Below are 14294 nucleotides of genomic sequence, written 5' to 3' on the forward strand. Positions count from 1 at the left end.
GACATCCAAACACATAAAATAAAAATATGTAAACAAAAGTTATAACTGGTAAATGTGGTTCTTTAGGATTACAGTGTTTCCTGGTGTTACTCAGGTTAGGGAGAGCAGCATGCTGGCAGCGTGGGGCCATCCTGCCCCTGGCACGACCATCGTGTGGCCTCTGTGGAGTGGAGGGAATAACCTCAATCAAACTATTCCCCCGTTAAAAAAAGCAGCTCACTCCTGAAGATGAAGTCATCCTCATAGACTTGCTTCTGTTTATTAATTGTAACCCAGTTCTTGTCTGTAGTCCCCCCCTCCCTTACGAATAGTGTTCTGAGGACCCCACCTATGGGGTTTTGTTTGTTTGCTTTAACAAACATTGCTTCTCTTCTTGGGTCCTGGGTCAAGAAATTCTCAGCCCATTTTATTTTCAGGAAAGCAAACCTATGGGTTGGGCTTAGACGTGCAGATGCCTAGGAGGGGATAGCCCACAGGATTTTTGCCTGAAATGCACTACTGTGTGCACTGTGCTTTTAAATCTTGTGTAAGAAGCATCCATGTTTGAAGAGCTTGCCATGGGAAGATGGGAAGAATGCATGCCCTTAGGAAGTGTTTTCAGCTGTAACTCTTGTTGTTCTGTCTTCTGATCCCACAGTCCATGCGGTGACTCTGTTCCTAAACATCTTCGGGTGCCTGGCTTGGTTCTGTGTGGATTCTTCACGAGCAGTTGACTTTGGACTGAGTATCCTGTGGTTCTTGCTTTTTACCCCCTGTTCATTTGTCTGTTGGTACAGACCGCTGTACGGAGCTTTCAGGTAAAGTGTGCGTGTTTAATATATGTGCTTAAAACCTGTGAAGTGTGTGGGTGGTGGCTCTCTCCTGGAGTCTCAGCACCCAGGATGCTGAAGTAGGAGGATTGCTCTAGGCCAGCTACATAGTTTGTATTAGGCTGAGGCCACCGAGCAAGACCTTGCCACAAACAAACTGCCCATAAAATGAATAATCTATATCATACCCCAGTGGGAAAGTTGGTATAGTTTCATTACACTTTTTTTTTTTAAATCTGTGACATGGCTCAGTCAATAAAGGTGCTTGCTGCCAAACGTGGTGACCTGTGTTGGATCCCCAGCTGCCAAACGTGGTGACCTGTGTTGGATCCCCAGGTCCTGTGTGGTAATAGGAGGGGACTGACTCCTATGAGTTTTTGTCTGACCTCCCCATGGATATCATGCCCGGCACACCCCTTTCCCCAGTAAAATATGAATATAATACAAAATTAAAATTTTTATTATAATATACCTTCTGAAAAGTCTAATATAGCTTGCCTATGTATTTGTTGGATCATAAAATTCATAAGCATTGTTTTTCTTGAAAATCAAACATAAAAGTTGATAGAAGAAAATAAACATTCTTAAATTTTAACATGTAACATTTTATGCCATGCTTCATACCTGACCTTAGGAAACCTTGGCTGTTCACTCCTCTCTCCCACATGGCTTGGTTGTTATGAGTTATAGCTGGTAGTCACAGCCTTTGTTCTAAGATAAATCTAGGTAAGGTGAGCACATATGAAACACTCAGCGGTGTGGTAATCCTTTCTGTATATATTCATCTTTAGTTTTTCCAAAGATAGTGGCATTTAAAAGCCTATTTAGGCTATTAAATGAAGAATACTATTTTATGTAGTATTAATCACTATTTACATATAATAGGCAATGCGCTTTCTAGATGAAAGTTCTATGAGGTGTTAATTGGTATTGGGGAAAATGTTCATTAGCTTAATTTTCAAATAGCTAGTTAATGAAGTTAGGCCAACTCCTTCATTGTAGAGTCTAAGTGCCTAGAGTGCCTTGTGATGTGACCATGAAGCCATTCTTTTCTGTGGGGCCCCTTGTGACACTGGACCAGGGCAGATGGTACATACCTTCACCCCAGCTGCTTGGGGGGATGGAGTCAGTAGCAGCATCTCTGAACCCAGAGTTTCGATTACCCTGTGCAATATATTTTCTCTCATTTCCTCCAAATGGGTTATCTTTAACCATCTGTCTTGCTTCTTTCTTCCTGTTGCCGTAGTAACTGGCTGCAGTTTCTGGGATAGTGAAGGTGAAGGAGGGGTGGTGGCATGTCTTGTCTCAGGTATCAGGGAAGGACTCAACATCAACTATGAAGTACGCTGCAGACTTCTTTTGTAGATACCCATTGTTGGTTTGAGGACTCTGCTCTATTTTTTATCGGGAATAGCTTTCTATATGCGTTTCTGTGTCTGTTGACATGGTCATGTGATTGTCTCCCCTTTATTCTCAACTGGCCATAACTGCCTTTATAGTGAAACCAACTTTCCATTCTCCCTCTTCCCCCTTTGGCCACGTTAGTCTCTTTAGGGGATGCACCAGGAGCTCGTGTTCATGAAGCGTCTCACTTGAAATGTACTGCCCAGGTGTAGTCTTAGGTCCTTAGGTTCTGAGAAAGTTAATTCTATCAATCTTTGATTATTTTTTCTGCTTTGTTTATAATCTTTTAAATAAAACATAATAAGAGAAAAATCATTTTTTCCTCTCTTTTTCTATCCTTTTTTTTTTTCTTCTATAAAGTAGAAAACTTCCTGCACTCATTTTCAAACCATTGGGATGACATCAGTTTTGAATAACAGTACAGGGTACCAGAGGACAGTGGAGCAGTGCATTCATGTCCTGCATCCCGGCTCCAAAGTTCAATAGAAGTTGGTGTAGTAGTTTTACTGCCCCGAAAGCTCATCGGGAGTGGCACTAGTGGGAGGTGTGGCCGTGTTGAAGGAAGCATGTCCCTGTGGGGCGGGCGTTGGGGTCTCTTTTGCTTAGGCTTTGCTCAGTGTCATCGTCTACTTCTGATCAAGATGCAGCTGGCACATGTCACCTGCACGCCACCATGCTCCCCACCATGATGTAATGGACGGAACCTCTGAACCTGTGAACATCCCAATCAAATGTTTACCCTATAGGAGTTGATGTGGTCGTGGTGTCTCTTCACAGCAGTAGAAACCCTAAGACAGCTGGTTAGGTTTTAAGAGAAAGTTTCTTGGGGATAAAGTTGGCAGACTTAATTTGAATAGGTTAAAAAGATTTTATATACTTTAAGGAGAGAATTGGTGGTCAAGTATTGATAAATATGTATAAAAACTATCAATAAAAGGTAATTTCGAACTGCAGGGAAAGAGAAATGGAATAATGGAACACAGGAAATAGCTGTGAATTGTGTATCCTGTTCAGGAACCTCCAGGAACCCCATTAGCAGCAGCACATCACTGTGCCTCGGCTGGGAATAGTAGGTCCTATTCAGGAACTCACAGGCCTAATAAGTGAGCTGTACTACTGTTGGCTCCAAGGTTATGTGGACTAGACTGTTGGGGTGGAGGCAGGAACTGGAAGACTTGAAAGCCGGTCTCCATTTACTGGGATGGTAACCCTCATCACCGATCCGGCAATGTTAGGAAGCAGCTGGGTAAGCTAGGCAGGGTGTGGTCGCCAAAGGGACCCGAGCGAAGTTTGGTGGTGTCTGGGACTGCAGCTGTACAGTGCTGTGATGAGGCCAGGAGACGACTGTTTTGCAGAGTTCTCATGCACCATTATACAACTTTCAACTAGTACATAACTTTACAGAGACTCTAGCCAGTTTACAGATCCTTTTTAAAGCACTCATTGCTCCTGGCTGCCACCATGGTATTCGCTTAATCTCTGCATTGTCTCTGGCTTAGACTGCTTCTTAGTTTCCTATTCATTTGTTTCCTATATTCCATTTCCTCTGTTGTAAAACTTCTTTACAGGACAGGACCCAATATGATCTTCTAAGGTTTGAGAGCTATCTATCACAGGAAAATGTCTCAGTACTGTGCTGTGGCTAATGCATTTCCCCATGGAGGATGGACTGGAAGACTGCTGGTGTATCCCCACCCTCTGCTCCAGCTGCTCTAACCTATAAGCTATCTTTTTACTGAAATGCCCTAATGTATGCTCTGCCAAGAAGTCCTAACACAGTCCTCTTTTTTCTGGCCAGCGTGCTGCCCACTGGAGCAGCACGATCCATTCTGCCCACCAGCTGGCTTAGAACTTTGCGATACCACCAAATACATTATTTATACAATTATTCAAGAGATAAACAGCACTAGTAAATATTCCAGTATAAGTTTGGGGGTCTCTGAAGTACTTGGACCCCTGGACAATAGCAACATGGTAATAAGGTAGGAACACACAGAAGCTCTGAGCCTCTAATCTGAAGGGATGTGTTGACAACGCTGGTCTAAATGACTTTAAGAAGATTGTAGAGCCTTAAGAATATCAAGGACTAGTGCCTTGTACTCTGCGTGTGCTCACACATGTGAGAGAGGACATATTTATTTCTGTTGGGAGGTCAGGTAGAAACCCACAGGGTCGACCCTACTAGGCCCTCACTTCATCTGTAGAACAAGTAACAAGGAAACCAGCTATGGGCATGGGAGCAGTAACTGATCTTATGGAAACTGAAACTCAAGTTAGCAATGGAAAAAGTAGAGGCCAAACTGTGTGACTTCTCAGGGAGTGTCCTTAGAGACTCCCCAGACTGACTGAAGCATGAGCTGCAGCTGCAAGGCGATGCAGGTAGAACTGAAGATGGGAAATGACTTCAGAGTCTTCCTGAAGCACGTGGCCCACCCAGATCTTCCCAGCATTCTGAACAAGCTGAGATTCTGAAGCCAGGGCACTCTGTTGAAAACAGGAATTCTCATTTCTTTGAGTGTTAAGGCCTTGCTCAGTCCCTTGTCTTGACACTGATCACTGAGAATGCCAGCAGCCATTAAATCAGCCCCTGTGGCAGAAGAGAAAACACGAACCTGAAGCATTCTTTCTGAGGAATGTACGAGAAGAATGTGGGGTATCTGTATACACACGGGAGAACTTGCTGCAGGAGGAAGACTCATCAGGGCAGAGGAGAAGTAGGACTGAGGTGGGTGGCCGAAGATGCAGGGCGCTTCATCTCCAGAGGACAGATACTGTCTTTTCAGAGGCAGGTGGGGGCTGTAGGAGTTGAAGGGATTTACTCCCATCAATGATTTTCCTTTCTGTTGAACATTTGGGGCTGAGTTTTAGCAAGTCAGATGATATGGGCCTTGGAGAATGACTGCTGAGCAGAACTGTGGTAAATTTAGGGCAATTAGAAACGGTGGCAAGTGAACAGAGTTTCTTCCAAACGTGCACATTTGCCTTTTTGTGAGAGACTCAACTATGTGGCCCCGGGCTGGCCTTGAATTTGACATTCTCTTGCCTCAGCCTCCTGAGTTTTCAGATATGTGCCACAGCACTCAATTTATAGGGTCGGCTTCTGTTAGAAAGTTAGGGGTAGTTCACCACATTTTAATGTAAATTTAATATTAGTGTGACCATCTTAACTAGTATAGTAAAAATGCTTGACAAAATTCAATGTCTCTTTATGTTAGAAATAGTGAACTAGCTTGGAATGGAGGAGAGGCTTCTTCAAGCAGAAAGGAAGTGTAGAGCTGGAAACTGTAGCTCCCAGTGCTACAGTTGTGAGAGCTTCCTGTCTGGGGTCAGGATGCGGTAAGACGTACGTTCTCCACACGCCTGTTGAGAATTGTGTGAGGAGTTCTCATGGTAGAGTGAGGTAAGGAAAAGAAACAAAAGGTGTCCGGATCTGAAAAGAAGCTAACATTTATTTATAGATCCGTAATCATCTCTGTAGATGAATCCATAATAAAGGAAGACTCACCATTACTGGGTGTGAACTTTCTCAGAGTGATTCTGCAGGGCTGCAACATAACCCCAATCAAAATCCCAGCAGGCTGTTTTCCAGAAATATGACATGGTTCTTCCAGGGATGGATGGAAATATCAAAGCCTTAGAATATTGGAAGCAAGTCTACACAGGAACAATAAAGTTGGCCAACTGATAGAGACAGATGCACCCTGGTTAGACTCCCGAGGAAGTTGTGTAACCATAGCGTGATAGTTTTGTGCCGTCCATGCTCCTGTAGCATAAACAAACCAACAGCCTTCAAATTAAAATGAACCCTACCATATGTAAAAAAATTTAAAAAATATTTTTTATGATTTATTTATATATTTAAAGTGCTCCATCTGTATGTACACTTTATGCCAGAAGAGAGCCTCACATTCCACTATAGATGGCTGTGAGCTACCACTGGGTGTTGGAACTGAACTCATGACCTCTGGAAAAATAGCCAGTGGTCTTAACCTCTGAGCCATCTCTCCAGCCCCATAAAAATGAATTTAAGAATATCAAGTTATTTACTTTTATTTATGGGTGTGTGTGATGTATGTATGTATGTATGTATGTATGTATGTATGTATGTATGTATATGTACCATGTGCTTGCACTGCTAGCAGAGGCCAGACAGAGGAGAGCATTGGTTCCCTCGGAACTGGAATCGTGCATGGTTGTGAACTATCAGGTGAGTGATGGGAATTAAGCCTCTACAGGGGCAGTGACCAGGCATATGATGTTTGAGAAAGATATGAAGGCAGTGCGGCTCAGACAGGCTGTTTAGGAGCCCCTGCTGGGACACTTGGCTGTCCTGTACCTTATACAGAAAGTTAGTTCATAGAGCATGGGCACAGGTACAGAGCTGCAAGCTAAGGAACTTAATGGAGGAGACAGAGAAGGTCTTCATATTTTTGACTTTGGTGAAGTGGTTTGTTTTAATTCAATACTAAAATAAAATTAAATACACAAACTAGAATTCATAAAAAAAAATGTTTTCCCAGAGGGCACTCTTAAGATGCCCCAAACACACACATCTTCCATATACATATATGCACAGATAGGAACGACACTGTTAGGATGCTTGAAAGCACGTGTGTTCATATACATACATGTGCAGATTGAGAAGACACCCTTATGATGCTCTGAACATACATGCTTTTATACACAGATATGCAGAGATTGGAAAGACAAGCCCAGACTGTAAGATCTTTGCCAAGCATGTATTTAAGTAAGGACTTATCTATCCAGAATATATATATATTTTAAACTCTCAAAATTCAAGAAGAAGAGGGTAAATATGGTTAAAACACCAGAAGAAGATTTTAACAGTTAAATGAAGTTATGTGGGTAAAACAAGTCTCTGAATGGCATTCCGGCTCAGAGTGTGAAGTGAGACACCAGTGTTAGCTTTCTTGTTGCTATGACAGACTGCCAGGCGGCGGCTGAAGTGAAAGGGTCATTGTGCCTGTGGTTCCAGCAGCTCGGGTTCATGATGGTGGGTGTGAGGGAGCCAGGAAGCAAAGGGGAGCAGAAACAGGAAAGGCAGGCTAAGTCCTTCGCCGTGCCCCAATGACCTACTTCCTCCAGCCACACCTCACCCCCACAGTCTGCCATACTCCAACAGTCCACTCAGATTTTTAATCCAGCATTGGCGTAAACTATTCATTAGGTCAGAGCCCTTATGATCTGATTTCTTTAGAAATGCCTCAGAAGCCTGCTTTAGTAATCTCTCCTGGATGTCCATCAGCCCAGTCCAGTTAACAGTAAGATAACTGGCCCAGCCACACATGTTCATTAGAAAGGCTAGGACTGTAAACACGAGCACGGCAAATGTCATGCAGAGGACCCGCTGTCAGCAGGAGTGTAAAATGAGCAACTTTATAAACAGTTGAGCATCTCTCAAACACTTAAATGTATATACATACACTAGCCGTTCCACTGATAGGTATTTACCTACCTTAAAAAGAAGACTATCCTTAGGAAGAGTCCCAGCAGCGTGACTTAGAGTAGCAAACACCAGGAGCAGCACCCTGCCCACCAGCAGCAAACAGCACTCAGCCGTGGAGGAGCTGGAGGCCCACACAACAGCTGCTGAAGGAGCAGGGCAAGACAGTATGGGCTGTGTCCCATTTGTTACACATTCTGAAAGCAGCAAGCCAGGATGGCAGGAAACTGGGCTGAGAGAGGGAGGAGAGGAGAGGAAGCTTAAGGTAAGTTCTCGGTGTCAAAGGGAAAAGTCCAAAAACACACATTTTAAGTAGTTGTGATACTCCTACAAAGTAGTTCATTAAAAAAGGAAAACTGGGGCCTGAAAGAGATGGTTCACTAGCTAAGAGCATTGATCTTCACAGGGCCCAGGTTTGATTGCTACCTCCCAAATGGTGACTCACAACCATTTGTAACTTGAGTCCCACGGGATCTGGTCCTCTCTCCTGGCTTCCAAGGACACTGCACGCACATGGTGCACAGACATACACACAGCAACCAATGGAAACATTTCTTAAAAATGGAAAACTGAACTTTCTCTCAAGATGAATTCTGTTGCAGCTGGAAGTTGAACAGTGAACTGGGGTTAGTGATGGCTGTCTGCAGACTGGTGCACACACGTGCCGCTGCGGGTCTTCACAGGACAGGGATGGCTGGCTGCAGACTGGTGCACACGTGCCGCCGTGGGTCTTCACATGCTTGCCCCCTTAAGGTTAGGTGTTAGTCTGCTGTGGACAGGAAGGTGGTATGAAGAGTGACGTTCTCCCCTTCTCTTTTAAAGGAGTGACAGTTCCTTCAGGTTCTTTGTCTTCTTCTTCGTGTATATTTGTCAGTTTGCTGTCCATGTGCTCCAGGCCGCAGGATTTCATAACTGGGGAAACTGGTGAGTTATTTACTACTGTGCAGTTGCTAATTTAAAATTTGTGTAACAAATTTGGTGTCCTAGTGAGTTAAACATAGAAAAATCAGATTGGTCAAAGCAAACACAGAAAAACAAAAGTACTTTAAAAAATCAATTTGAAAACATTCTAAAACATAATTTTAGAAAAGCTATTCTCTTCAAAGATTGTGTTCCCATTTTAAAAAAAATCATCACATTTGGTATCTGTTTTAAATACAATGTGTGCACAGTGTGCACTGGAAGGAGGTGTGTAGAGGAGACCAAAGAGATCAGAGAGAAGCAGCAGGATCAGTACTGGAGAGAAGCGCTTCAAGAATCAGAGGAGCCAGGCAGTGGTGGTGCACGCCTTTAATCCCAGCACTCGGGATGCAGTGGCAGGCGGATCTAGTTCCAGGACAGGCTCCAAAACCACAGAGAAACCCTGTCTCGAAAAAACAAAACAAAAAACCAAAAAACAAGAAAAAGAATCTAAAGGAAAAGTGTCCAAGTTAAGTATAAAGCATTGTTTTACACACATCTGTGCACACAGATACTTGTGTTTGGACATGCTTGAGAGTGAGTGTGTGCAGGCACACACACTGTCCAACAATAAAATCATTCTCACCATGGTAGATGCTCCCTCAGGAAGTAGAAGACATCTGGGGTTTGGACTAGAAGGTAATATAGACCTATGTAGTTTTCTTTCTCCATGGAGGGAACATCCCATGTGAGATGGTGGGTAGAAGAGGATGTGTCTTTAGAATCCTCGCCTCTCCAGTCTTTCCTTGTGTGAGCTGACTTCCTTCCAGCTTCTGCATGCACAGGCACGCACAGGCACCCAGGGTACTGCTGTTTACCATGTGTCCATCAACTGTAGTTGCAGTGAGCATAGAACTAGGGTATGTGAGCACTTGGTTTAGTGCCCTGCCTCTGGTGGCAGTGGCTGCTAACAGACCGCTCCTGGCAGATGCTAACAGAGACTGGAACTGGTAGTTAACTTAGTTCTTGAGAAAGCTATTTTTGTTATTATTTTAGATAGTGGTTAGTCTGGCATGTAAAAGAGAGGAAATGCTTTAAATGTTTTTAAAATGCACTGCTATAATGGTGTATGTATACATACATGCACACACACAATTCTTTAGAAGTTGAAATAAAAACATAGGAAGGGATGTAAAGTTGAATGTAGCAGTCTGTGCCTACATACCACAGAGTCCACTAATGGGGACAAATACTGTTTTCAGCTGTACCTTACATGATTTGGGTATTTTTAAGTAAAATGAAGGTAATTGTAGATAGTCCTGTTAAGATGTAGAGAGTTCCCAGGCATCCTTCACCCAGAGTCCCCAATAGTATAAAATACAGTAAAATATAAAAACAAGGACCTTGACACTGACAGAACATTTCCGTTGCTCTTTGCATGGCCACACTTAGTGCTCTCCTGTCCCCACTCCTTCACCCTGGGCTTCTACTAAGCTATTTGTCACTTCTATTATTCTGCCATTGTAAGATGGTTATATAAATGGAATCATGTAGTCTACAAATACTGGCTTCCCCTCAGCTACATGTAGCCCTTATTTTAATTCTTTATTTTTTTAAGATTTTATGTATTTTAAAATTTTATGTGTGTGAATGTTTGCCTGAGTCTGTGTCTCTGCATCATGTGCATGCAATGCCCCTGGAGACCAGAAGAGGGCATCAGACTCTTGAGATTGAAGTTAACAGAAGTGAGCTCCCATGAAAGTGCTGGGAATTGATCCCAGGCCCTCTGGAAGAAAAACCAGTACTCTTGATCACTGAGCTGTCCCTCAAACACCATCTTTTTATTCTTGAGCAATATTCCGTCATACGGATATACCACAGTTTGCTCAACCACCTATCAGTTGAAGGATGCCTAACTTGTTTCTGTTTGGAAGCTATTCGAAATAAAACCACCATGAGCATCTGGTGCCAGGCTTTCATGGGCACATAGTTTTATTTCTGTGATGAACGCTATATTTATAATTTGTTAATTCATTTAGAAATCATGTATTAAGTTTTTAAAAGAAATTAACAAACTTTCTAGTGTGATTGCTGTTTTATATTCGCTTCAGCAGTTGTAAGCAATTTGGCCTTCACGTCCCTCTCGGGGCTCAGAAGTGTGGTTTGCGGTGAGTCCAGGTTGATACTTCTCAGGTGTGTGACCTGGCCCTGAAGGTCTGAGGTCGTCCCTTATCTGTGGAATAAGCAGCGTCCTACGGGAGCCCGAGAAAGTGATCCCATGAAAGTTGCCCTGTGTCCCTGTTGTTGTTTTGAGAGGCACATTAACTCATTTCCCTAATCTCATTTTCCTGTTCCATAGCGGTTGGATTTCTTCCCTTACTGGGCTCAACAAGAACATCCCGGTTGGAATCATGATGATAATCATCGCAGCTCTGTTCACAGCCTCCGCAGTCATCTCGCTCGTCATGTTTAAAAAGGTGAGGGGACCAGCGGAACCCCGGCTCACTTCTGGGCTTCTGCAGGCTTGCTCTCCAGAGATTAGGATTTATGGTTATATATAAACACATTTAAACATTTATCATATTTTAAGATTCACATAAAAAGTGGAAACATCCCTGATCTGAAAATTCAGAACCCAAAATACTCAACAATAAGAAACTTTTTGAGCATGGACTTGTTTTTTTTTTTTTTTTTTTAATTTTCTGTATTAGGAAAATTCCCTACCTGACCTCACAGGAGAGATTATAGTTACAGAAGGCAAACACATTAAAATATTGTATAAACTACACAGAGGTATATGTATATAGTATGTATTAAAAATGAGCTTCACATTTAGACTTGAGTCCCATCCGTGGGCATCTCATGATGTGCATGCAGTATTCAGAACTCAGAAACCTCGATGGTGCCCAGCATTGCAGATGAAGCTCCTGGGTGTGCACTTTTAAATGTGGTCAATGGAAGCTTCATCATTAAGAAAAGCCTCAGTTCAGTTGTAAAATGGGGACTTGATGGGCCTCTTTTTAATATGAAGCTTATTAGCTTGATGAATAAATATGAATAAAATTATTGTACCAAGTAGATATTTTGTCCATATTTAAAATTTAAAGGCACTACATTATTTAATCCTTAGATTTCTTTCTTTTTATCTTTTTAAAATTATTATTTGATTGAAATTTTACATATCAATCCCAGTTACCACGCCCTTCCCTCTTCCCTGTCCTCCCACCTTCCCTCCTCAACCCCCCACCTACTCCTCAGAGAGGGTAAAAACCTTAGATTTCTTTCACCATTTTCTTTATAGTGCCTGGTAGTTTCAGAACATGTACAGGTAATACTTATTGAAATAACTTTGGGCCAGGCAGTGGCCTTTAATCCCAGCACCAGGGAGGCAGAGGCAGGCAGATCTCTATGAGTTCAAGGCTAGCCTGGTCTACAGAGGTAGTTCCAGGACAGCCAAGGCTACAGAGAGAAGCCCTGTCTTGAACAACAAAAAAAGGAAGGAAAAGAAAAATAACTGCTTTGGTCAGTCTCCTGAAGAGCGCTTCTGCACTTGACGTCCGCTGCTTGCCCGCTGGGCTCCCACTCTCCCAGGAGCCTGTTTGGGCTTGGCTTATCCCCTCCATCCTAGTTCCTGGTTTTGCTACCGCTTTTTCTCTTAGAACCACACACAGGGAGCACTGAAACTTGGCTCTGTGCAGTCCTAAGTCCTCTAGCCTTGTTATTTCCATCCCGCACCACTGCGGTCTCTGTCACACACGAGTCTTCCCAGGCATCTGTGATCAGGTTCTGCCGGGGCTAAGCACTTCCTGTTTCTCTGTCAGGCCAGTGAAGGTTGGTTGTGAATACTCTCCTGATTTGTTACAGCTTTCTTAGGCATTTCATCTCTGTCATCCTTTCCATCTTCAACACATTAACGGCTGACTAGGAAGAGAGAATTTCACAGTTTACAGGGGTACATGATGGCGTATCCATTTTGTATCAATGAAGCTGTTTATAAAGACACTCTTAGAGCATACACCTGGGCCTGAGACAGGGAAGGGGCTTTAGGCAGTTTCCATGACTTCAGAAGGTGTCTTGTCGGCTGTCTGTTTCCATGACTTCAGAAGGTGTCTTGCCTTTTATTGCACTTTTGGTTACCTTTTCAGAACAATGACATGTTTTGCTGCTGTTGTTTGTTTTTTCTGTCTTTTACTTTCACTCCTAACCTCTGACGGTCTGGACAGTTTGTATAGTCCACCCGCTCCTCCTGACTTGGGCTCGTTGGGCACGCTCTCCGCTCTCCGCATGAATCTAATGACAGCAGCAGCAGTCGCGGGCCACAACCTGCCATCTGGAGAGTGCTTGTGTAGACTGGGGCTGAGGAGTGGGCCGGGTGGGAAGGGCTTGTATTCTCTTCAGATTGCTCTGCCTGTTATTTCCTCTCAGTTTGCTATGCTGTGCTTTGTTGGGAATGTTATTTTCAGGTGTGTGACTTTTGTTTATGCTGCATTTGTTTATCTCTGAAGCTGTGATTCTTTGCTTGTCTAAAACACCTGATCCTAATAGAGATGAACAGCCAATAGCGAGGCAGGAGCAAGGATAGGCGGGGCTAGCAGGCAGAGAGGATAAATAGAAGGAGCCCCTAGACTGAGGAGATCAAGGAGCAAGCAATGATAGAGCAAGGAGAAGAGGACGTCAGGGTCAGCCACCCATCAGTCACAGCGAAAGAAAGAAGGTAAGATATACAGAAGTAAGAAAGATAAAAGCCCAGAGGGAAAGGGTAGACGGGCTAATTTAAGATAAGGAAATCTGGCTAGAAACAAGCTAAGGCTGGGCATCCATAACTAAGAACAAGCCACTGTGTGGGATTTATTTGGGAGCTGGGTGGAGGGCCAAAAGAGTAACGCGTGTTCACCTTTCTGCCGCTTGAGGCCTAGCAGTGCTTTTCAAGCCTTTGCTCAGACCCTCCTGCTCAATCTTTCTTATTACCTCCATGTGTCTGGGGGCAGTTCTTTGTTTTCTGTGGAGCTTAGGGTTTTTACTGTTCTCTGTAGGATCTCATGGGCCTAGGGTATATGCCAGTACTAGGCTCTGTGGTTCACATGATGTCCAGTTTGGTAAGCCTCACCAAATAACAGGGCCAGGGACCTGGCTTTGCACATGCAACTCATCTGGAAATGAATGCCCTGCCTTACCGCTATGCCCCAAACAGGTTCTCTAACCTCCTGGTTCAGCGTCTTTGCTCGCACCAGGAACCAGGAACCTGTGTGCTTTATCCGTATCCTCGCCCCAAACAGTGACAGGCGGGATTGTGTGTGATGGGCATGCAGACACTTTTTGGATGAAAGAAGAAATGGGAGTAATGACTTTCACATTCTTGGTATGAGGATAAAATGAGTGTAAGCTGCAAGAATCCTCCACAATTAATATAATTTTTATTTTTTAACTTTGACTCTTTAATATTAGAGTCTGATTTAGGGTTTACTTTTTTTGGTTGGTTGTTTTTTATTTTGTTTAGTCCATCAGAGAAACAGAGCAGAATGAGGAGACTAATGGCAAGTAATTGGCATGTTTAGTCGTGAGGGTTGCTGAAGTGAGTCCACATGTGTAGGTCAAACTCTTAGAAGGGGTTTGAGTTTGCTTTTTCATTGCCACAATAAGCACCATGATCAAAGCAACGCAGGGAACAAGGGGCTTATTTCAGCTTGCACTTCCAGATCACAGTCCACCACTGAGGG

The 14294-nt window shown here is 43.4% G+C and overlaps 1 protein-coding gene across 1 annotated transcript in view; it reads left to right on the plus strand.

Moving 5' to 3' along the window:
- The window catches only part of Scamp1 (secretory carrier membrane protein 1), an 86613-nt gene that overhangs the window by 65401 nt on the left and 6918 nt on the right, over positions 1-14294 (plus strand). Inside the window, exons 6-8 of the mRNA XM_050153758.1 lie at positions 638-797; positions 8500-8601; positions 10937-11054. Coding sequence (XP_050009715.1) covers positions 638-797; positions 8500-8601; positions 10937-11054 — 380 coding nt within the window. The remainder of the gene's footprint in view (positions 1-637; positions 798-8499; positions 8602-10936; positions 11055-14294) is intronic.

Source organism: Alexandromys fortis, unplaced genomic scaffold, assembly GCF_014885135.2.
Source record: "Alexandromys fortis isolate MF-2015 unplaced genomic scaffold, M_Fortis_MF-2015_v1.1 scaffold_79, whole genome shotgun sequence".
Taxonomy (NCBI): Eukaryota; Metazoa; Chordata; class Mammalia; order Rodentia; family Cricetidae; genus Alexandromys; species Alexandromys fortis.